Source organism: Salvia hispanica, chromosome 2 (genome assembly GCF_023119035.1).
Source record: "Salvia hispanica cultivar TCC Black 2014 chromosome 2, UniMelb_Shisp_WGS_1.0, whole genome shotgun sequence".
In the NCBI taxonomy this organism is placed as follows: Eukaryota; Viridiplantae; Streptophyta; class Magnoliopsida; order Lamiales; family Lamiaceae; genus Salvia; species Salvia hispanica.
Window position 1 is genome coordinate 11,929,141 of NC_062966.1, and position 25,212 is coordinate 11,954,352.

Below are 25,212 nucleotides of genomic sequence, written 5' to 3' on the forward strand. Positions count from 1 at the left end.
CTGATTTTGGGATTTGGAGAAAAGGCCGATGGAGTTTAGGAGCATATTATTAAGGGCTGTTTTTTTTAAATTAGGCCACTTAATTCATTTTTGAGTTGGGCCTCCCTAATTATTATGCTTGGCTAATGTTTTAATTAAAATTGAAGTTGGGCCCGAAAATACTAAATGAAGGATTGGATTAATTTCCTTAAGTTAGGCCTGCTGTATCAAATTAAATTGCGGGCTCTCCTATGTTGTTGATTAAATAGTTAATGGTCTGCTAACTATTTTCACGAAGATAAGTCTAAATTTCCGGACCTTAGCTTAAGTGCTCGAATAATTAATGTTAAGAATTGATACGCTAACGATGAATAGACCTTGAGTTTATTTTAGTGCTTGAATAAATGGCACAGGAGGTAACACTTTTTTCCAAATAAATGAATTCGCTTGATTTAATTAATAGTCAAGGATTCTAGAATTTTTTCTAGAAAAATGCAAAAAAGAATAAAATGAGCACGCACTTAGGATGCATTCACGTTTAATTTTTTTCTCGACTTCTTAAAGTCTAATTAAGTATTATTTTATTTCCTAAAGGGACGTCTTTGCACGTCGTCTAAAGGCCAAGTTAAAGAAATTTACGGAGAGGGATTTAGCTTTTGAGGTGGGCATTATTTCAAAACGTGAATTTAGTATGAAAATGTGAATCTTTACTCAAGTATGCCTGTCATGCCATGTTTTGTTTTATGATTACCTATCTGCTTGGCTCTGCCAAATTATGTTTAAATCGAATTCGGGTTCTAGTAGGACCGCAAACCCTACTCGGACTAGTGTACACATGAGGGGACCGTGAGCTAACATAGGAGTTGGCCAGTCCAGTGACCGTCATGGAATGTGGCCGCACTCCCGGTTCACACAAAGTTCAGATATGGTATTTGAGTTATGTGATTGTGCAATCAAATTTTTATGAAAGGAAATGATTTAGTGACTCGGGCCTTTTAATAAAAACCCCGTGATCACTCAACTGTGGCTTGACAAATAAAATAGAACTATTTTTGACAATGTGCCCACTGAGTATATCAAATACACAGCCCTGCATGTTCCTTTTCTAACGTGCAGGTTGAACGTGATCGAGGGACGGTGGTGTTGAGAAAAAAAAGGGATAATGCTAATAAGTAGCTTGGAAGGTCCAGTACATCATGTCTTCATACATGATGTATTGTCTTGAACATTTCCGCTGCAATGTACTTTCTTTCTTTTATGATTAGGATATCATTTACTGTCGATCAGACACCAACATCTCTCGTTACTCTGATTATTTTGCGATGAATCCTTTGAACTCACTATGAGTACCTAATTCAGGTTGTCTCGTTATGTCAAATGTTTCACGTTTTTCTTTTACCTTATATTTAGTCACGATATAGCCAATCTTGCTATAACTAGTAAGTGCGGTCGTGACATCCGCAGAAGCTCTTCTTTCCTCTACTTTTCTGTGTGCTTTTGCAATTTCATTCTGCATTTTTTCTTGTGCTTTTTCTCTATTAGTAGTATATTCTAGCTTCCTCTGCTAATTTGCACACTTTTAGTGAAATTAAGGGAGATGTATGTATGCTTGATGTTTCTTTAATATACGACATTTCGATCAGATTTAATGTTCAAAATAATGCATGAAAACCGATGTTGAGTTATGAACGCCATAGATTCTTGTCACGTGAAGAACAAGAAATCCAGTCCCGTCATTTTCATGCACAAGTAAAATTTAAGAATGTCAATTACTCCAATTTGTTACGAATAAAAGAAAATTATGGTCTTTTTCTATAAACTTAACTAACAAACCCGAAAAGATGTCATCGAAGCTCATAATATAAGCTCAACAAGAAACCATATTTATATACTCCTCTAATGCTATACTTTTATTTTGGCTTATATTCAATATTCCAGAAACGGAAATGAATAATAAGTTATTTCCGTACAAATTAAGCTTAGTTCAATATCCAACACAAACCGCCATTGTTAATGACGGTCATTGACGGATGCGTTTGTGAATGGCGAGACTCCAAGTGTTAAACAGCCTCTCGCTTGACCTTCACACACCGCCCCCGGTTTGGAGATAGAGGGAAGAGCAGTTTGAAGAGCAATGGATATGGCAATTGTTGCACGCCCCACTTCAAACAAACATCACTCCTAAAGCTCTTCCCGTATCGTTTAGGAACAAGAAAGCTCTGTTAGTGGCCGTTTTTGGCTGAAAAGACAATTTATCCATTAAGACGAATTCCAAGAGCTTCGGAGTTGTGTGAAATGCTCTGTTTCTGAGGCCTGCCACAACTACTCTATTACTTTTGCTTATAATCATTTTATTCGTTCAGATTATATCATAAATTCCACTTTTGAATGGTTTATTGAAATGAACAAGTATCTTTGCTGCAAATCTTCATGACTCAATATATCTTCAACTTATGTGTAAATTATGTAGTATAATAGCCGTATAACATCAAATTCTACACTTGTGCATTGTTGTTTTTCTTCTTGTAGAGCAGTAGTGTATAAAGACATACTAAGAGAAGAGAATAAATTGTAGTATATTCTCATATATGTAGGGAGCAGAAAGCTAGGGTTACATCTAGTTTAAATCTACTCCTAAAATAACAAATGATAAATCCTAGATACAAAAGCTATTCTACAACACTTGTCAAATATAATTGTAATGATCTGATTGTAACATAGCTTGCATTTCTACCCTTTTCAGGCTACAAAAATTGAATATGCATTGCTATTGGTCGTCTGCATGCTAGGATGTTGCGCAAAGGAACGGATTTGATGTGCGGGTAAGCTTAAACGGTTCCAGTTTCTCTCTGAATTTACTTGATTGCTCTATGTATTCTGGAGCATTGCAGTACTTTGCTCCAGTAAATCCTTATTTTGTTCAGATTTGTACTTCTGAAGATCAATGCAGGTTTGGTCGAATAAGTGAGCTGTTTGTCTATGAAAAGTTCTTCGAGTTCCTACAGAACTAGTAGAGGCTACCGACATTTGTGTTGTTTGTAGTATTGATGATATTCAGGTAGGATTGATATTTCCTCTTTCTGATACATGATGCCTAATTTTTGCTTCTCACAAATTCACGAATCACGATGCAAATATACATTCAGATTGGAGAGACGATTTCAGAAAAAACCACAGGGGAGCCATTGCCTCCGTTACGGTTGAGGAACCTACAGTGAGAATGGCTTTCTCAATCAACATTTCACCATTCATGGCCCGTGAGGTATATGGCTGATCATTTATTACAGTTAACGAGTAAAAAACAGTGTTTACTAATTTGTTTAAGGTTAAATGTCCTCTCTTTTGATGGACAGTAAACCTACTACAAGACAGGCTGTACCGTGAACTTGAGCGAAATTTGGCGATGAAATTAAGTTGAAGACAGTGAAACTTCTGATACCTTCGTTGTCAGCGGGCGTGGTACTCTGCATATCACAATATTAATTGATAGAGAACATGTGAGAATTGGGTCCAAACCACAATCAGTGTTTTAAATCTTTTAGGTCCACCCAAGGTTATTTATGAACAAAAGAGTGGATGTTGTTGGAACCTTTTGATCAGGTAATGCCATTACCAAGAAGAGCTAAAAATAATGAATATATATGCTCCATTTCCCTTATTTCTCAGAGTCTTGCATGGATGGTTCTGCAGATTGCTATTGTAGAGGTACCAGAAGAATATATGGGGCCTGTAGTGGAACTTTTTGGTAGACGACATGGACGTATATGATCGATGTGCAGGGGACTGGGTACTGACGTGTATCCTCTTTTTGGCTCTTTCTTCATGTCAAAATCTCTTGCTTCCAGTGAACGTCGTGCCTTTTGGACAAACCAAATGGATTTTCGATCCGTATAAAACAAACTCTCTCCTATTCACTTTGTGGAATTTTTTGTGAAGAAAAATAATCTTGATTTCAAGATGATTTCTTTCTAGTCTGCTACTCAAAACCACTGACTGTATTCTTATTAGGTCATGAAATATACGATACCAACCAGAGGCCTCCTTGGGCTGAGAAATTCATTTCTTACGAATATAATCAAATTCAAACAAGTTATTCCATTACTAATTCTGAATTCAATGCTGGTGCTCGTAGTTGTTCTGGATTCGCTCATGGAATACAGCCTGGACGACTACATAGAATACAGTCAAGAAGATGAACTTGTTGTGTGTGTGAGTTGGCCTAGCGGTAGAGAGGTTAATAATGCCTGAGGCCAAAGGTATCGGGTTCAAGTCCTCTGTGGTGCGGCCTTTAAATTTATGTTCATTTAACCATTAAATAAAAGAAGAAGAAGAAGAAGTAAATATATAGCAATAGCTCCTATATATAGTCTAAGATGCCAGACTCTGTTTATATTCCAAGTCAAGATGAAAAAGATGTAGACATGTTCAAGGTCAAGAAAATGGTTGTAAAGCTGAAAATTCTATTCCTTATTGTAAATTATATGTTAGCCACTAATTTGAAGAAGCTTCTTAAAAAAATGAGACGATTCAAATGAAGAACAAAACGTGTTCCTTCCAATTAGTATCCCGTCCAATCTTCCAAATTGTAATAGTACTTATTAAATATTTCACATTAAAAAGGCATTTTATTCTTTTGGAATCTTGTGCTTTGTTTATTAATGCATGGTGCACCGTGTGCGAGCTGCCATATAAATATACTGAAAAAAGAGATGTATGTTAGTGGTAGATGACATGAGATTTTAAGAAATATACTGAAAATGTTAACTCTGTCTTCGATCACATTACTTATATAGTTCATTTCATTCATTTTTCATGAGTCCCACGACACTTTTACTTCATTCCTTATTTGAGAAACAACATTCACAACTCATCACTTTTTCTATTATCTATTCATGGATCCAATATTTTTTAAATATTTGTTTTTAATGTTGTACTAACTCTTTTATTTATCTCAATTTAATTGAAATGCATAATTCATACTTGTCTTCTCAGAATATTGCCGTATATTGATTCTCAATTCTCCATGTACCAAAGTAATAAGATTGTTAACATCCTCGTCAATGAATTGCCTCATTGTTTGAAATTGAAAGGAAACTATTGAATATTAAGATTAAGTTGATGTGTGAAAATGTATTTATTTGTAAATATATGGTATTGGGATTAAAAAAATAACATGAAAAATAGGTAAAAATCCGTTGAATAATAGAGTGTTACTTATTGTCATAAATTAAATGATCAACTACAATCAGAGCAGTTAGAAAAATTATCGGGTTACAAACCCGTCTCACATCGGATGAGTGAGGGAAGTTGGAAGGTGTATATAATCCATGTCCAACCCCAATTAGTTTGAGGTCTTTTGAAGTGATCCAAAAACAAATCCGTGCGGGCTTGACCCAAAGCGGACAATATCAAACTAATATTGTAGTCGACGGTCCTAACAAGTGGTATCAGAGCCCAGGTGGCTTTGGGTCGGGCCTGGATGAGCCCTGGTAAGGGTCGGACCCTGAAAGACTCGGGTTAGAGTCGGGCCCTGGATGAGCTAGGGGCCAGGGCTGGAACGACCCATGTTCGTGTCGACTGCGTTCCCGATGTGGTCTCGGTTTGAGGGGAGGTTTGTTGGGCTACAAACCCATCCTACATCGGATGAGTGAGGGAAGTTGGAAGGTGGCTTATGGTGGTACTGCTATTTCATGGACTTCTAAGTTGCAGAAGACCGTTGCTTTGTCTACTACGGAGGCTGAATATGTAGCTGCGACGGAGGCAAGCAAGGAGATGGTGTGGTTGCAAAGTTTCTTAGATGAATTTGGGAAGGAAAACAAGAGTAGCAGACTCTACAGTGATAGTCAGAGTGCTATTTTCTTGGCAAAGAATCCAGCGTTTCATTCTGCGACATGTGGAGTTGAAGAATCATTACGTTCGACACCTAGTGGAGATGAAAATCCTGCAACTTGAGAGGATACTTGGAAGTGAGAATCCAGCAGCAGACATGTTTACTAAGGTGGTGACCTTAGAGAAATTGAAGCTATGCATAGCTTCAATTGGCTTTGGAACTAGAAGAGAAGGTTAGGCGATGCTAAGCGGATGCAGGGATGAGATCACGAGGATATGGTGGCGTAGGAGTTGTTAGTCTCCAAGTGGGAGATTGTTAATAATGGAGCCTAAAATATCTCCTACCATATTTAGGATTTGTTTTCTAGAAGTATATTTCCTTGTGATAGATTTATTCCATTGAAGATATTTCCTTGTGGAATATGTTTTCTAGTTTGACTAGAATTAAAGCTCTCTATTCTGCTTATAAATAGAGGTGCCCCCTTAATCCTGAAATTATATAGTGAAATCTTTGGCTTGGCATCGCCCCCACGTAAATACACTTTGTATCGAACTGGGTAAACAATTCGTTGTGTTCATTCTCCTTTATATTCGCGATTGCCTGTGTTTATTGCTCAACAAAAATAAACGACTAAACTAACGGAAAAGGTGCTATTTAGTTCTTCTCAAAAATATTCTTTGGCTGTTGCATTAATTCGACAACGTGTAATTATTTGATTGATGTAATCTAATTATGAATATACTATGTTATACGTTGACCCGTACATAGTAATGGGTCTGATTTTTATGAATTGGTTGATCCATTGGTTTGGTACTTGTACACCAAGTCCCAACAACCGAATCACACATTGATGATTGAACAATCTATTGATTAGATAATATTTGTCTAAGAATAATTCTGCATTACTAAGCAACTAACATAATGATAATCTGTTGAAGTTTCTTTGACAGCAGAGGTCGTGCTCTTGATTCCAACAAACTTTGAACACGTCTCACATAAATTAAAATATTAACAGTTGTTAAAATTACGAATGATATAAATAGTGAAATGATACTATTTAAATGTAGTAATTTAGTAGAAGATGAAATGAATGACGATGATCCTTTAACATTAGTGATAGTGGCTTTTCTGAATTAGGCAAAAAAATTGGTGCGTGCTGCTGTCGTCCGCAAGTCATAAGTAAATATGAATATATGATTAAGCAATAATTGAGATATAACTAGAAGGTTAATACATGCGACCATTAGATTGATAGAATGATATAGTCCTATATATATATAACCATTAACAAATTAAATCCATAATATTTCCTTATATCTTAGACCACATATAAGAACACTCGAAGGTTAATACATGCGACCATTAGATTGATAGAATGATATAGTCCTATATGTATATAACCATTAACAAATTAAATCCATAATATTTCCTTATATCTTAGACCACGTATAAGAACGTGGCAATCATTTTTATTTACTAAATAAATAATTAAATAATATCTACACGACTTGATTTCAGGACTGCAATCGGATTAGGAATCAATTGTGAAGGAGGAAAAATCAATAGAAGTCCACAGAGTCGTAGATTTTTAATTACTATATCGAGTATTTAGTGGATTGATTAATAAGGAGTCCTATTTTTATTTTTTTTGAATTTGAGCCATTTATAATAGAATAAATAAAAGAAAAAATATGGCCATTTTTATCTACGAGATAGTGTAGTTATTGGCCTTCACCATCTAGAAGGATTTATGATTTTAATACAGTATTTCAGAATATTGATTTGTTTTGCAATAGAAACGTTCGAGTATCACATGCTTCGAATTGACAAGGTACCTTTTTTAGGGCAAGGATTTATTTGATTATTATTTTGAAGGAGTCATTTTACTACTATTATTTCATTCAACGCCGAAAAAGTTAGTTTAATGTTTTTAGAATAATAATATTTTCTAGAATTTGTAAAATAAATAGCCGTAACAATAAAATTGCTACAAGAACATGTTTACATAATTAATACGGAGTACAGTACTATAATTTTGATTGTATAATTGGATCTAAATATACGATTTGAATTGTAATATATGATTACTAGACCAATCTATGACTTGTCCGACCAAAAGTTAAAAACATTTAAATTCAAACCTATGGCTAGAGGGCGATATGACATTTATTATCGTAAGAATGTGATTTCTCCGATTTTAATTTTATGAGTTTGCGTAAGTATGGTGGGCTTCTAGAAAGTCGCCCTACTGGCCAACTACTTAACCGCATTCAAATTATGAATTTATTATTGTTTGTAATTACTATATTGCACCTCATTTATCTTATGAGAAATTAAATAGACAGAATTTTTAAGAGTAAGCCGGTAGGTAAACAAAAATCGTTACAGTTTAAGTTCATATTTTTCTAAATTTAGAATGTTTTACTTGATCTGTTTTTCACAATTGTCTGATTTAATTAAAATTGTTGTATATCTATATCGATGTAATTATAATGTAATCTTAAAAAATCATGGTAAAGACAATCAAAGTAATAGGAGAACAAAATAATGTACTACTTCCCTGAGATGGTATTTGCCATGGTCATTCCCATATGTTTAAATTGTATATTGCTCTTAATTTTATAAGTTTGAGCTGTAAATTGTCTACAATTCAGTTGACTGTCGAAATATTCTGTTTCAACATTTTCTTCAATCCCAAACCCCTTTCCCTCCAAGAAATTTCCTTCTCCAGCTCCCAAAATCCTTAGATAAATTAGCCTAATTAAATCTAACATATTGCACAAATTTGTTTCTTTCAAACCTTCATTTTTTTTTTCTTGAGAAAAAACTTGCACTTTTCTCTGGGTATTTGTTTCCCACTAAAAAATTTCAATCTTCAAAAGATCTGTTTCCATTTGCTGTTTGAGTTTCGAACAAACCATTCTATTTTCACGTCTTTTTTCATTCCTTGATTCTCACGAAGTCCAGTGCTACTTATCTTCAATCTTTGGCTTATTGATCAAGAAAAGTGAGAATTTTCAAATATTGTTGCGCCTGTTGGTCAAAGATTGAAACTTTATCCTCTTTTTGATTTATCTGCTTTGATTGATCAGAGATCCATTGATTCTGAGAATTCCCATTGGCCGAAAACCAGAAAGAGAAAGACAAAGGGTTTGATTTAGTGAAACAATGGGAAATTGTTGTGCAACGCCACAAACATCCGATGAGAAGTTGAACGGAAAGCATAAAAGAAATCCATTTGCAACGGATTACGGCGTGCCAAATGGTGGCCGCAAATCCTATGTGCTGAGCAATCCAACAGGGCATAATCTGGAGGAGGTTTATGAGCTCGGCCGCGAGCTCGGGCGGGGGGAGTTTGGGGTGACTTACATGTGCACTGACAAGGCGACAGGGGAGAAATTCGCCTGCAAATCCATCTCCAAGAAGAAGCTGAGGACTAGGGTGGATATTGATGATGTTAGGAGGGAGGTTGAGATCATGAGGAAACTGCCTAACCACCCCAACATTGTCAGCTTGAAGGATGCCTATGAGGATGATCATGCTGTGCACTTGGTTATGGAGCTCTGTGAGGGTGGTGAGCTCTTTGATAGGATTGTTGCTAGAGGGCATTACACGGAGAGGGCTGCTGCGGCCGTGACTCGGACCATCGTTGAAGTGATTCAGGTGAAGGGTCTCATTTAATTTGTCTTGTGATGAGGTTTATGTGTTTGTTTTTATCTTGGTTGCTTTGGTGGACGATGATTTCTATGTTTATGGATCAAGATTTGGAATGTTCTTGCTCTTTTGTGTTTGGATTACTTACTATAGTAGATTTCAAATGGTGCTCAAAATGTTTGATAATTATGTGATTCCAAATGGTTATTAGTTCAATGTTGATTGGTGCCGATTCTTGGATGTTTGCTGTTTTCTGTTTGTTGCACTATTCTATGTCTATATAGGTTTAGTCCAATTAGTGGTGTGGATTGTGAAATGCATGATGTGAAGCAACAAAAATATATTCTTAAAGGTGATCTATCCGTTTGCAGGTATGCCATCAGCATGGGGTTATGCACCGTGATCTCAAGCCCGAAAACTTCTTGTTCGCCAACATGAAGGAAACAGCACCACTTAAGGCCATTGATTTTGGACTTTCAGTCTTCTTCAATCCCGGTAACAAGATGCTCATTATTTCTTTCCTTCAATTCTTGGATCTCCCACTCCTATATATTAATCTGTTTCAACATTGTACAGGACAAAGATTCAACGAGATCGTGGGAAGTCCTTACTATATGGCCCCAGAGGTTCTAAAGAGAAACTATGGTCCAGAAGTAGATGTCTGGAGTGCTGGTGTCATCCTCTACATATTGTTGTGTGGTTTCCCGCCTTTTTGGGCCGGTTAGTTAGCTTGCCCGACCTCTCGAGATACATACTTTCACTTATAACTGATCCTAGTTCAAGTTTGATATTGCTTTTGTTAACTAGTTTGATTTAGACTGATATAATTTGAGTGTATTATTACTGCAATTCGTTGATATAAAATTTACGTCTAACTGCAGAAACTGAACAAGGTGTGGCTCAAGCAATCATTCGTTCGGATGTGAAATTCAAACGGGATCCTTGGCCTAAGGTCTCCGATAAAGCCAAGGACCTGGTCAAGAAGATGCTCAACCCAGACCCAAAACAGCGGCCTACAGCACAGGAAGTTTTAGGTAATGAAAAATTGGTGAATTGTGCAAACCCCTTGCTCATCTTCCAGCTATCTGCTAACGAGTGTATCTGCTCCGTTGCAGATCATCCTTGGTTGCAGAACGCAAAAAGTGCTCCTAATGTTTCTCTGGGTGAAACTGTAAGAGCTAGACTGAAACAATTCTCCACTATGAACAAGCTCAAGAAGAGAGCTTTAAGGGTAACCTCATGTCTCTGGACTTGCATTAGCTGGTTGTGTTGCACACGCGTTATCTTTGCTAAGTCTCTTTCGCAAACGCAGGTCATTGCTCAGCATTTATCCGTGGAGGAAGTGGCCGGAATCAAAGATGGATTCCAGATGATGGACACTAGCAAGAGGGGGAAAATAGACATGAATGAGTTGAGAGCCGGTCTGCACAAGCTTGGCCATCATATTCCAGAAACTGACATTCAGTTTCTCATGGAAGCTGTAAGTGTACCTGTTTCATAGTCTCTTCATCGGACTCTAGATTTTGATGAGACGGTCGCCTCACATTTGTCCTTGTTCCCAATCTGCTGTGCAGGGTGATGTGGACAAGGATGGTTTCCTCGACTATGGTGAGTTTGTGGCGATATCTGTGCACCTGAGGAAGATGGGCAGCGATGATCATTTACGAAAGGCCTTTGAGTTCTTTGATAAAAACGAGACTGGCTATATAGAGATCGAAGAACTGAGGGACTCCCTCACAGATGAGGCAGAGGCGTTGAGTGAAGAAGTCATCAATGCCATTATCCAAGATGTAGACACAGATAAGGTCCGGTTTTTTTTTCGTTGCTTTCTTGTGTTTTCTAATGTTTCGCCTCATCAAAGTGAAGTATGCGTATAAACAATGTGTGAGCAGGACGGGCGCATAAGTTATGAGGAGTTTGCGGCCATGATGAAGGCTGGGACGGACTGGAGGAAGGCGTCGAGGCAGTATTCGAGAGAGCGGTACAACAGCCTCAGCCAAAAGCTGATGAAAGATGGATCTCTTCAGATGGCCAATGTCCCTAGCTAGGAAGAAGTTAACTGGTGTTGATATGGTTTTTGTATGAATTCCTCTTGGTTTTGGTCAAGACTAGAAAAAATAGGTTGCAAGTGTTGGTTTAGATTTTGTTTTAAGAAAATATGAGTTGTAATTATTTTCTGCTACAAAATATTCGGTTAATATATACAAATTTTTTAATGTTTCTCCATTATTTCTCTTCTCCCTTCCATGACTACAAGATCATTTTATCAGTCGCTTGGGATGGAAATGCAAGATTAAAAAAAAAAACCATTTAAATTTTAAGACTAAGAAATCTATTTAGTCCATGAATCTTACTAATGGATGTTGCAATTTTTCCTTTTACAATATTGCTCATAAAATTATAATGTTTCTGCGGTGGTAATGCTTTTTGTAATTATATAAATTTATTTTATCATAGATGAATAGTGCAAATTGATTTTTAGTTTCTACTAGAATAAGAAGGATTGTAATGGGCCAAAATGTGTTGGTAAATGGTGATGGGCTTTGATTAATACTCCTAGTACTGTAATTGATGAATAAATATAGCCTTTTCTCTTCTAATATTGTTCACACAAAATAAAATAATTTGTGGTCGGCGTAAATAAAATAAATTGATTTTAAATGATTAGTAATAAATTTATGCGATCAAATTAAAAGAGTTGTCGACATTATAACTCTGGTCCCACAAAAATTATTTAGCCGTCTACATGCGTCACGATTGAGACAGTGATTTATTATTGGTATGGTTTGTCACAAATCAGAAACCATCCTAAAAATGCATCTATGCATTGGGTCACATGTTGCTTTTTGCAGTTGGTGATGGGGAAATGAAATCCATCAGAAATTTTTATAAGATAATCTACCATTAACTTACAAGATTTAAATTATTGCTAGAAAATATGTATATATCATAATTGGGGTTTAATAAATCCTATTGAACAATTGTAAAACTACACTAAAACAGAAAGAAGTTACAATTGACACACCAAAAATTAGGACAGAACATCCAAAGGACTACCATCTAAATCTGATTTATTTCCGATTTCATATCATTATAATATGGAATAATAGAAATATGAGTATTATCATATTTCATACTTATATATGTCCTTATACAAATATGAAATAACTAAAACTTAAGGCGCACCAAGTAAAATCATGAATTAAAACAAAATGTATTATTGAATTATTCCATGAAAGAGAGCCTAACACCACTGAATTTACAACAAGTGGAGTGAAATAATAGATGAAAATGATCATTAGTTATTTGTCTATATCTCAAATTATGAACTTATGCTTGTGCACTTATTCAATATTCCATCTGTCAATTTGCACATAAAAGAACAAACTAATTTCCATCATCATACACAATATTTCAATCTTTACTCTCAACCTTGCAATTTTTTCACACATGAGGCATCATCATGAAGTAGAATTGGGGGTCAAATTTATTTCTTTTCCAGCTATGTAATAGTGTACCAATCAAAGATTGTGACAAGTTAATCTCCTAACTTTTATTTATGTATAAATAGATTTTTGAATGGTGTGTGAAATCGAGGTTAATTTTTTCTTTCCAAATCGGATTCATTAATCCGGACGGTTTGCTGAGTAAAAAAATAAGATTATTTTACAGATTATTACTTGAATCTAATATTTATAATTATGTTATTTGGAAAAAAAATATTGGCACTATAGTATTATTTTGACCGAAAAGATAATCTCATATGAAATGGTTAAAACTTTGGCCAGATAGAGCTTAAAACCACCAGAATTAAAATTTCACCCAACCTACCCCGATCTAAAAATCTACTATAATTTTTGAATAATACTCCATATCACTTTAATATCTCAATAGCCTACAAATTTAGATTAGTCGATAACGATTCTAGGAGTTCTTTTGTAGGGATTGAGCCTATTATTGTTCTAGATATATAGTGACAACAGATATGTCTTGATTGAAACGTATATAAAGTTTCTTGGGGTTATATGATCAATGCAAGTAATAATTAACAGAGATATACTATCTCTATCAAATTAATCACGCATATTGTATACATTTAATATGAGATCAATTATTTAGCAGTGATGATAATAGTTTCTTTGGCTACTACCATAAGTTAACGAAGAAAATCTTATGTCGGCAAATTACATAATATGTGATCAATATTAAAAAACTTATCTTTTAAAATCATAAAAAATTGGGACACACCTATTTGTATTGGAAAATTTTGAAAAAAATTACTATTACAATTTAGAATGACAAAGCGTGATTAGAGCATCCACATTCATGCTCTTGCATCTGGACCCACTTTTATTCATTTTTTACTCTCTGCTCTTCCGCAGGAGCACAACACCCACGTCCATGCTCTTCCGCAAGAGCATGCTCAATGGTCCATCATTCTATTATTCGATTTAAATACTTCAATTACTAAAAACATTTCCACAATATTAAAATGCATTAAAAATACCTGAAATACTATTACAAATTACTAAAAATTAATAATTATATAATTAAAATCTAAAAAATTAAAAATTACATAATTAAATCCTAAAAATTGAGGTTGAGAGAGTTGTTTGGTATAGTATGATTTTTTGTGTTGAAATGAAGGTATTTATAGATAAAAGAGTGAATTTTGGGATAAAAATAATGAAAAAATAAATTGCGAGTGTGAAAAAAATGGATATATTTTATTGGGAAGTGGGAAAATATTTTTTTTATTAAATCTGAATTTTCAAATTTTTTCAAATTAAAAAAAAATGATAAACCAACAACAATTCAGAGCATACCACGTCGATTGCTCGTGCTCTTGCCGTCGGCACGTCGGTGCTCTTAGCTAAGAGCAGGGCCGTGCAGTCGGCAAGAGCACGGCTCTTGCCGTGTTGTCGGCACGGCGAGTGCTCTTACATAAGAGCACCGCTGTGAATGCTTTTAAGTTGAAGACAAATTAATGTAATAAAACAGCTATACATTAGCATAACTCAAACTGAACTTGATGTTAACCAGTCCCATCAACCTCACCCAATAATACAACAAGAGGAAGACATATTTTCGCCATTTGTATGTAAACCCCATTCTCTAGCATGGGTCACCATTTTGTTCTTTTGTTTCTTTTTTCTTATTCTTTTGCTCAGGAAGGGTATGTAAGGGTTGGGGGTTATAAGGGTTGAGGGTCGGTCGTGATTAGACGATCTAACTAAATAATTCATGTACATTCAACCCAACTACATAAATCTATTATATATATGTAAACTTTGCTTTTAGTAGTGATCTATCATTAAATCTCATACCTCCACTGATTAAACCATTCTAAGTATTCTTTATGTTTTTTTTTTATGAATTTAGAAAGGCTCAAAATCAGAAATGGCGAGCAGAGGTCCAACGTACAAAAGAGATTCAACACGCTACCAAAAACAACAAAGTAATAACTAACAAAAAGACCTACGAAACCAAAAAAAAAAAACACAACAAAAACCAAGCAACAACACCTCAAGGACGCAACCAAAGAAAACAGAGAAAGAAAAGTCTATCCACAAGCTTCACCAAGCAACATAGTAGTAGTACTTTTTAAGCTCCGCTCCAACCTCTGATATTTCTCAAATCTTCTGTTGATGAATTGAGTGAGAGTGCAAACCTTGGGCACCAACTCTTAATCCACGAGTGAAGCCGCAAAATTAACATTTTCTTCTCGAAGTCCAATTTGGTTCAAAACCTTGAAATATCATTTATTCCGAATAACTAAATCGACCATGATATCACGTAAAATAAGGAGATCCACAACTTCCTGTCAAACTTGCGAAAAAGAGTGCCCAACCAAGATAGGAAGCATGCTATTGGCTCTTTGGGCAAACAAAAAGAAATATTCCACTAGTTGCAGCATTGGTACCAAAGGCTACTAGAGACTCCGCAGCTGAAAATGTGTTCCAAGGTCTTCGGCTCCTCCTTGCAAAAAATATATCGATCATCTTAAATTCTTTATGTTTCACTTTCTTCTTTCATATGAAATAAATCACAAAGTAAATTAGAATATTTATGAAAAAAAAATTTAATTCGCAATAAACACGCACGAAGGGTGAGAGAGTATTTTTTTTACGACAAATGATTTAATAATTGTTTACTTTGTTTGCACGTTATTCAACATTTGGAGAACAATCCCCCGTGACTAGGCATGAGCATCTTGCTTAGAGAAATATGGCCCCATCCGTTTTAAATGGAAAACTCAAGACCAACGATAGACTGATCAGTAGACGAAGCATACACTACAAAAAAATTCGCTGATTAGCAGCAGATTTTAGCAGTGGAGGAAAGTCTATTACTAATAGTGACGGAATAGTAATGGATTGTCCGCTGGAAGAAATAGTACCGGAATTTGAAGCGGATATTCATTATATTTTGGCGGTATAATAGCGTGCCATAGTTAGTGGGGGATTTAGCAACAAATTGGTACCTGCTACAATTTAGCAACGGAAACTTTCGCTACTATTGATTATATCTTTATTAAAAAATTCAAAATTGGAAAAATTAATGTCTTAGCAACGGATTCTTTGTCGTTACTAAATAGCAGCGGAGAATGGTCGTTGCAAAACCTGTATCGGACCGAATCTCTGCTAAATCGTGACTAGGATTTAATTAGGTTTTAAATTTATTTAAATTTCACCACGTCTCACGTTCACACTTAATTAAACACAATTCCAACTTTTAATCAACACAATTTCTTTCTATGTATGTATATTAAGTTGTTAATCAACACAATTTCTTCACATTTTGAAGTAATATTGTCAACACAATTTCACTTCTTCACTGTTTTAGGCCTGACCTTTCCCGAATATATTAGTAGTCATAGTTTGATGCATAGCCTCTTGTTTTCCTTTCACTGCCAATATTTATTATGCATACATAATTGTTTATGTATAGGATTAGGGGATGAAAATTGGGTTTAGTTTTCTAATAGAAGGAGTGTATTTATTTTCTGCATTTCTCCCATTCATGAGCAAGACAATTTATATATGTATAGGGATTAGGGGAATCTTTTATTAAGTAACATGTTGTCTAACTAGGGGGATTTTTTTATATAATATTGAAGCCATTGACATATTATTTTTGTCTACACTGATTTATTCAAACCAACAATGAGGGATTTGATTCTTGATGATTGGATGTTACATTTTTTGTTCTATTGTATTTGAGTAATGATTGCTTCCTTATAGCTTCGTAATTAACATAAAGCAACTGATTAGCAAGAAAGAAAGTAAATGATTAACAAGTGGAGATGTTTTAAATGGTAAATGGTCATAGTAAATGAGCAATATGAAGTGCAGTAGCAAATGATTAACAAGTACAGATGTTTTAAATGGTAAATGGTCATAGCAAATGAGCAATATGAAGTATAATTACTGCAGTTTCTTATCGTAGATGTTTTGTGTACTTATAAAAGCATTAGTAATATTGATGAATTAGGACTCAATTTATCACAAGTATTGACATTCTGTTTTCCTGTAGTTTCTTTCCATAGAGAGATACATCACATGAGCTTATCAAGGTCAATATTTACTATTGCATCATTGTTATACATCTAAATGGTTTTCCCCTTAAATCTAAATGGAACTAATTATTTGCAGTATACAATTGATTATCCATGAATGCGTACGCTGGCTCATCACTTTAATTGATTGTCATGTTTGTGATTAGATAATTTAGATTGTTAGTTTTCTATAAATTTCTATTCTTAATAAATTTTCAGGTCTAACTTTATCATTGTTGCTAAAGAAAAAAGAATAAGCAAAAGATAAGTTAAGAGAAGAGTTTAATACAAAGGTTAGCATCTTTATCTTGTTTCTTTATGCTTTTTAGTACCATGACCCTAATATGGGCAGTAATACTCAGTATATTGTTTATAGGAGCATTTTAGGGTGTGGATGGTGGTTAGGCTTGGGATGGAGCCTTGTCGGCTTCACCTACCCAATTTGATGTGAGGTGAGGTGATTTTGTGCTTTGATTATGAATGCTAGTTAGTTAAGAGTTTGTACTATAGTAAGAATTATGGAATGACGAGTCAGCAATTGGACCGCAAACTTGATGAGATGGAAGAAAAATTCAATGATGTGCGCGAGAAGAGAATGAAATTAGAGGAAGATATGACGATTCTAAATGAGAGGATGCACCAGTTCATGTCCCGTAGTCCTATAACTCCCATTGTTCAGTCTCGTAGTCATGATTCTAAAGAATTATGAGTTTGCCCACTGTTTTGTACTATCAGCTTTCTTTCAAAGTCATGACAATATCGAACTTCATGTAATTTGCAAAATACATTTTAATATATCTATTATTATTTTTTGCTATGAAGAATTGTTGTTATTTATTTGTTGAGATGTTGGTTTGTTGTAAATAGGTTGTCGTAACTGGGTAAGCAATAAAAATATTGATTATAAAAAAAATTAAAATTACCAACATAATAGCAATATATAAAATAAAAATTAAAAACTCTAGTAGCAGAACATATCCGCTGCTATTCTACTGGTAATAAACTTCTGCTACTAATCCGCTAGTATTAGCAACGGATATATCTGTTGCTAAATTTGATTCATTTTCGTTCCCATTCTGATTTCATATTAGTAGCGTATAAAGTTTGTAGGAAATCCGTTGCTAAAAAATAGTAGCGGATTATGTTCGTTACAAACGATTTGGCAGCGAGGTCTTTAGCAACGGAGACTTTCCGCTACTAATACGCTGTTAATCGTATTTAGCAACGGAATTAAGTCATTTAGCAACAGAAATGTCCGTTGCTAAAATGTGAGATTTTTGTAGTGATAACTGAAATCTATGATAATAGATGTATTTTTTTCGAGGAAGATCTAGAGATTTTGGAACACGTCCTATTATATTGCAGGACATCTAATAGTCAATAATACTACTATTGTAATCGATGTAACATAGGGGATTAGAAGATATATGGTATTCTAATTTCCCATACCTCGAGAAGACCGACAAGTAAAGCATTGGGCGAGATCATGATTAGATAATACTGTATACATAAGATTTAAGCTATGAAAATCACGATTCAATCATGATGTATAACTTCTCGAGATAAAAATACGAACACGACTTAAGAAAATAAACTCAAATGACATTTCAGGTATATCGAATCTGATTATAAGATACACACATTAATAATACATTAAATTATTGCCAAAATAACTAGGTGTTGGGACTTTTATAAACTATGAGTATATAGCTAGTTTTAGATTGGATTATTATAAATTATTAATTGGGCTGACAGCCAAAAAATACACAAATTTCTAGTCGATTCAGATTTTTACAACAAACTTTAAATATGATGAAAAAAACATCAGTTTTTACCTTGCACTACTAAATTTCCCACAGTATTCAGTTTCGTCTACGTCATTCGAACTACAGTTTCCTTAAATGACAGACTTATAATGTTGTAAAAAATACACAAACTTTGAAATGCACAGACTTTAATTTGCAGATCATTTACTACAAATTCAAAGTTTGTGTATTTTTTCACCACATTTAAAGTTCGTATTAAAAACCTGAATTGAATCAATATAGTTGGTGTATTTTTTGGCTATTAGCTCTTATTTATTTGTTCACCTTTGTTTTTAGTAGAACCTTTATTTATTCATGTAGTAGAACCTTTATGTATTTAAAGTTCGTATTAAAAACCAAAATTGAATCAATATAGTTGGTGTATTTGTTGTCTATTAGCTCATTTATTTGTTCGCCTTTGTTTTTAGTAGAACCTTTATTTATTCATGTAGTATGCTATTTTGTCATGCTCTTATTTAAGCTAGTTGCACAATTATATGGTTAAGAATTCAAATATTGTCAACACTTGTAAATAGGTCGTGTGCATTTGTCAGTTCTTGCTGGAGGTATTAAAATGGAATAAAGAAAAGCTGAAATGTCCAATGTCAAGATATGCACAATTCGTAAGCAAGTGACAATAATATTGTACTAGCATGCTACAAAATCCAAGCGTTTGTATCATTATATGTATCGATGACTTAATATTTAACAATTGTGGACTGCAGCCAACGTTGAGAAAATAGGACAATAGCTATCACACTTTACTATTTAAAGTAAAAAAATCATAATCAATTGATGGAGAATTTAGCACTAAATGTAAGGTTTGTTTTGTAACATTCAAATGAATTTACTCGCAACAAGTTGGATGCCTTCAATCATTGGCTAACTTTTCCCTTTTCCCCCTTTGCGTTTGGGTGTCTGTGGAATTAAATATGCGAATATCCATCCAATTAATACATCAACTTTGATACAATTATTGAAATATTAAGTCTAAAAAGAACGAGTATATATGAAGTCCACATACATATAACGCTAAAATTAATTGATCCTATAAGAAAAAAGTTTATCATACTATTGGTAAAATGAAAATTTCAAAAAAATTGTAACATTAAGCGATTTGACGCAAAAAAAAACGTGTTAGAATGACTGAACTTAGAAATTATCAAAGAAATCATAATTCCTTTAAACGAAAGTAATACCCACAGTTAAAACAAAGACATCCACTATTTATAAACGTGTACAAAACTCTAGCTAGGTACAAACTAGAAAATTAAAAATAAACCCCAAATAACAGTGAATTATCTTTTTTGCCCCCTAAACTAAACGATGTCAGATGGCCAAAATCCATTGTCCATCATCGCGACATGACTTTGATTTCTTAGCTCGATTCGCGAGCATAGTGGGAACTTCAAGTTATTCCGATACAAAAGGTTTTTGGCACGTTTTTTGCATCACCGGCATCTATTGCAGGAACTGCATCATGATTAAGAGCTTATATTATTAACAAGAAATGGTTTCATTATTTTGATAGACTTCTTTAACTGGGATTAGGTGAACTTACTCAACAAGGGAGCATAGCTGGTAGAGTTAAAGCTTGGTGTTTGAAGGGAGTTTTCATAAAACTAAACCGTTTCAAATCGAATTGATTCGCAGAAAATGCATAATAATATTATAAAGCTATTTATTCAAACTACTATCATAATCCTTACTTCTTTATAAATCCATCATGAGTTATCCATTTGATCAATTAATATCTAAACTAATAAGTGAAACTACGCAACTTAGTGGGGATATTTTGTTTTGGATTAGATTTGACTAGTTAGCTTATGAAAAACTGATAAGCAAGAAAAAAATACCAACATTGCGTGAAGATTAGTGACTCACAACAAACAATCTATACACAACTTTAATCCTTAATTATTTGAGTCATTCAAAACTTGATACATTAGAATTGACATAACAAGGGTAATTAAGATTACCAAATCTACATTTTGATTTAAGGAACAATTTTGAATTCACCAAAATGATTCAAGTCACTTCTAATAATTTATGCACCTAGTAATATTAATTTGTATTTGGAACAAAATAAGGCACAGTGTTCGTGGACAGACCAATTGGCATGCAGCCGGTAGTTGTACTCTTAAGCCAGGGTCCCACAGCAGACGCATAAGACGATAGTACCATGTGCGGCTCCACTGCAAGTGCTGCGTGTTCCGTGATCACATGGTCCCGTCCCATTTCATGCACAATTTTCATTCGACCTCTCAAGATATCTCATTTTCCCAATTATGCATATATTTGCATTTATCTTATTTTAAAAAAAACTTTCAAACTTTATCCAATGATATTCCTCACTTTTCATCAATTGATAGTATTTTTTACCCCCTTATTTTCATGTGCTTTATGATGTTGTTAGACTCACAATTAGATTATATTTCTTCATATTATTTTCTTTTATATTATAAACTAGATTATTGCTATTAAATATAAGAATTATGTAAACCTTTAGGTTTATATTATTCCTTTTTTTTTTTACAATTTACAGTATTAACTTCAAACTTCAATACGTGGAGTCAAATTAAAATAAAAGAATGTTGATTTTTATATAATTTGTTATTTTTTCATAACATAAAAATGAACTAAACCACATGAAATTGGCGGTGAGACAATGAGAGATGCTCCAAGCTATCATAACATAACTAGGCTCCCAAACTCAACAAAAAACTAAAAAAACATAACAAATATCAGATCACAACATTCAACAACAGCTGGTCAGCTTCAAAGTGCAGCAAGCTCGGCTTGCGACCTAAGGAGCATTCTAGATCATTGTCGTATGAATCTTGTTCTTCATCGCATGTCGGCATCCCCATCAATTCTCACTCGTATCATTATTATCACTATATTTTTCATTCATTAGACTCTTTGAGGGGTAATTTGACACCACCTATGAAGCAAATCGAAGCATAAGTGTTTTCTTATTGAGTTATCAGTATAGCTTATATCCTTGAAAGTTGAAACGTTATTTTATTTGAGTATTCCATAATAGAAGATAAACGAAGCAAATATATTCAAACTTTTCCGTCAACTCTATTAAGAGGAACGCTAGACCTGGATAAGAAGTATGCAATCGGCTCTCTCTAGATAAGCATAAAGATAGATTTCATAGTTTGCAACAATATCACCACACAAGCAAACTTGAGATGATCTCCTCTTTTTAGGAGATAGAAAAAGTAAGTTGAAGTTGGACGACATGTAAAATCGTTACTAGAACTGCTTTGTAATAGTAGTACTAGTACATTTTTTAATCTTTCAACTAAACTAAAATTCAGAATCCGGTTATCGCCCCTTAATTTGAGGTGTCAATATTAAGCGCAGGTACACCACCATTAATGCAAAAAGTGGTCAAAATAGATTTATTAATGAAACAGATTTCGACCAGTGCTTTCCGCAGAAACAATGATTGATACGGACGCACTTAATCCAATTAATTAGTACTACTAATTTGCAGCATCTGGAATCATATCCCCACTGCTTAATGTCGACCTTTTTATCATTAATTTGCATTATCATAATCCGAAAATCAAGGCAGCATCTTTTCAAGGCCTTGTTGCATCATACTGTACTGTATCTACAGACTACAGTATTAGTCTGTTTCATTTTTTCATTTTTTTTTATTTCTTATCAATTTTAAAACCATATTTTTATTAGTATAACTGTGGACGGGGTGGATTACTGGAGGAAACAAACTTTTGAATGTTGTAAAATTTTATGTTTATTATCTTGTTTAAAATGTTTTTTGTTAATATCTACTATCATTTCTAAAAATTCTAATAATAGTTTTTCCAACACTGATAGAAACATATGTCTCTACGTGCATGTCTTCCGTACATCCTATATTGAAGTATCCGGATCGGTGTACGTCGCACACCATTGTGTGCAATTTTAATTATATAATTTTTCTTTTCAGTTTGACTAATTTTTTGGTTTATTATTTTTAATTATATTATTGTTAATTATTTGCATAAAATGTAATTAAGATATATATATACTTACACATATAAACTTTGTACAAATAAAATAATATAAAAAGAAATGTTTAATTATAATGCTTAAAGTTGATAAATAATGTAACTGATGTCATTCTTAAAATTAAGGTTTCTAACGATGCTATAATAATGTTATTTTTAGCGGCATATTTGTCGGTTCATACGACCATTCAGTATAATTAATTGTAAAGTTTATTTTAGCGGCAGAGCTGACATGAGCAATATTTTGGTCAGTGAAAAATTATGAGTAACATTGATTAATAGTTAAAAAAAACATTATTTCGTCTGTTGTGGCTTAATTCTAAAATCAAGACTACGAAATTAAAATCTTATGTACTACTTTGCGGTGAGTAAAATTGAAATTGTCATAATAATGGAAAAGCTGAAATATCTAAAAAAATGTAGACTTTTAGCCGTTTAGGCAAAAGGAAGGAATCAACATGACCACACGAGTTTTAACTTTTAACTCTAAGCAAATAACGTGTATATTAAAAGAGAGTGACTTTTTTCATATTAAAAGAAAGTATGATTTGACGATTCTAAATTCTAAATTCTAATATTTACTTTTTTCAAAAGAAAACTAATCGTGCCCTCTTTTATTAGTTAAGATGGCTATGGGTTTGCTATTGAGATTTTAAATTTAATCATAAAATCGTAACCATAACTCTTTTGTTTCTTCTTCAGTTAAATCCTATACACAATTACAGTCGTAGCAGTACTATTTAATTAGACTTTAATTTTTTTATTAAAGTACATATTGTATTTTGGGATGAAATTCTTTTATTACTATTTTTTAACAATAAGAGCATCTCCAATGGTCGTCCTCCGCCCTCCCACCCGCCCCACTCGAGTACACTCTCCATTCGCGTAACCATATGCGGGATCAGATGTACAAGGTCTTCCAAGATTGGAGGACCGCCACTGACCCCACGGAGAAGATGTTTCTTCACTCGATGCTCGAGAGCATGCGGGTTGATTTGGAAATCGCGAGGGCACGGCTAGCGGGTTCCGACGTGGGCTCGGATACCACGGGTGGCGGCAGCCCGGCGGCGGCGGCACGGCGACGGCAATGAGGAGTAGAGAGTGCGGGGCTCGTGTGTGGAAGCCCTTTTTTTAAAAAAAAAATCATGTAGTTTTTTTTAAAACTTTGTACTTTTTTTAATGGAATGGATTAATTTTCCCGTATATGTCTCGTAAATTTAATTCCGTATTTTAATCGTAATTTTAATTCCGTAAATGTAGTATATTTTGAATTATTTTTATTGCGGCTGGCCTATGGCTAGCCTATGGCTGACCTAAATCTGATGTGGCAGGTAGATTTTTTAGTGTTGCTGACGTGGCAGGGGAGAGAATGGCTAGCCTATGTTGCTGGCCTATTGCTGGCCTATGTACCATTGGAGATGCTCTAATAGTACATTGCTATAATATACTCCCTTTGTTTCACTTTAAATGAAACATTTCCATAATGGCACGAGATTTTATATAATTATATTTTGTGAAATAAGTGAAGAGAATAAAGCAAAAAGAGAGTAAAAGTAAAGAGAATGATTTTTTCATGCACTTTCAGAAATATGTCATTTAAAATGAAACATTCAAAAAGAAAAATGTCACTTAAAATGAGACGTAAGGAGGAAATTACGAGTAACTTACATAATGAATTGCGTTAATATTACGGTGAGACTCCTCACCTAATCAGGCAATGGTAGGACCCACAGTCGCTTAGAGTTTTCCCCTATTGGCAGCTGACGTGGCGAAGTGATGACTGTGGCACTCTTTTGGTAGGTTGTGCTGGCATAATTGACGCCTAGGATACGATTTTCTATCACTGAAACCAATACTAATAGTAGTACTATCAAACGGAAAATATTAAAATAAATGTTAATAATGTTCTGCCTATTTTAGGAAATTTGAAATATTATAGATTTACTTTCAACATTTGAGCTTCATATATATGACAATAGAATGCAATTCAATTACTCTTCCTCTTCCATCACTCAAGTCGGTGGTTTGAAAATATTATCCCATTACATTTGTTATTATTCCCTATATTACTAGTAGAGTTACGTTATTTTATTATTTGCACTCATTTTAAAAAATTGATAGTATTATAAATAAGTAAAGTGGATAAATAATAAAGTAAGAGAGAGAATGATATAGAGAAATCTCTTATTTATATTATTCTTTTTTTATTTTATTTTTTCTTCACTCTAACTATTTACTCCGTCTAAAAAAAATAGATAAAGTTATAAATGTCACGAGTTTTAATGCATAATTGATAATGTAGGAGAGAAAGGGAAATGTGGTGGTGGAAGTAGTGTTAGTGGATTGTGATCTACATTT

At 34.0% G+C, this 25,212-nt stretch overlaps 1 protein-coding gene, 1 long non-coding RNA gene and 1 pseudogene across 3 annotated transcripts; all 3 read left to right on the forward strand.

The window, feature by feature from the left end:
• The first annotated feature begins 707 nt into the window (after positions 1–707).
• Positions 708–1,502, forward strand: LOC125207273. Its single transcript, XR_007173937.1, has 2 exons — positions 708–907; positions 1,096–1,502. It is a non-coding gene; the product is annotated as an uncharacterized LOC125207273 (long non-coding RNA).
• Positions 1,503–2,736: 1,234 nt separating this feature from the next.
• Positions 2,737–4,227, forward strand: LOC125206288 (annotated as a pseudogene).
• A 4,231-nt stretch (positions 4,228–8,458) lies between these two features.
• On the forward strand, positions 8,459–11,689 carry LOC125203688 (calcium-dependent protein kinase 32-like). Of its 2 annotated transcripts, XM_048102094.1 has the most exons (9): positions 8,459–8,816; positions 8,902–9,472; positions 9,835–9,958; positions 10,040–10,183; positions 10,345–10,497; positions 10,579–10,694; positions 10,776–10,943; positions 11,038–11,268; positions 11,356–11,689. In XM_048102094.1, exons 2-9 carry the CDS (start codon positions 8,978–8,980, stop codon positions 11,509–11,511), a joined length of 1,587 nt encoding a protein of 528 aa, XP_047958051.1. In that variant the 5' UTR covers positions 8,459–8,816; positions 8,902–8,977; the 3' UTR covers positions 11,512–11,689. The 2 variants fall into 2 exon arrangements, with proteins under 2 accessions (XP_047958051.1, XP_047958050.1); XM_048102093.1 differs by having other exon boundaries at positions 8,459–9,472.
• The last annotated feature ends 13,523 nt before the right edge of the window (positions 11,690–25,212 follow it).

Bases quoted from the DNA above. Each gene is read 5' to 3' on its own strand.
- LOC125203688 (XM_048102093.1), top strand. From the start codon at position 8,978: ATGGGAAATTGTTGTGCAACGCCACAAACATCCGATGAGAAGTTGAAC. The intron at 9,959-10,039 runs GTAACAAGATGC...AACATTGTACAG, and splicing joins TTCAGTCTTCTTCAATCCCG to GACAAAGATTCAACGAGATC. The intron at 10,695-10,775 runs GTAACCTCATGT...TCGCAAACGCAG, and splicing joins TCAAGAAGAGAGCTTTAAGG to GTCATTGCTCAGCATTTATC.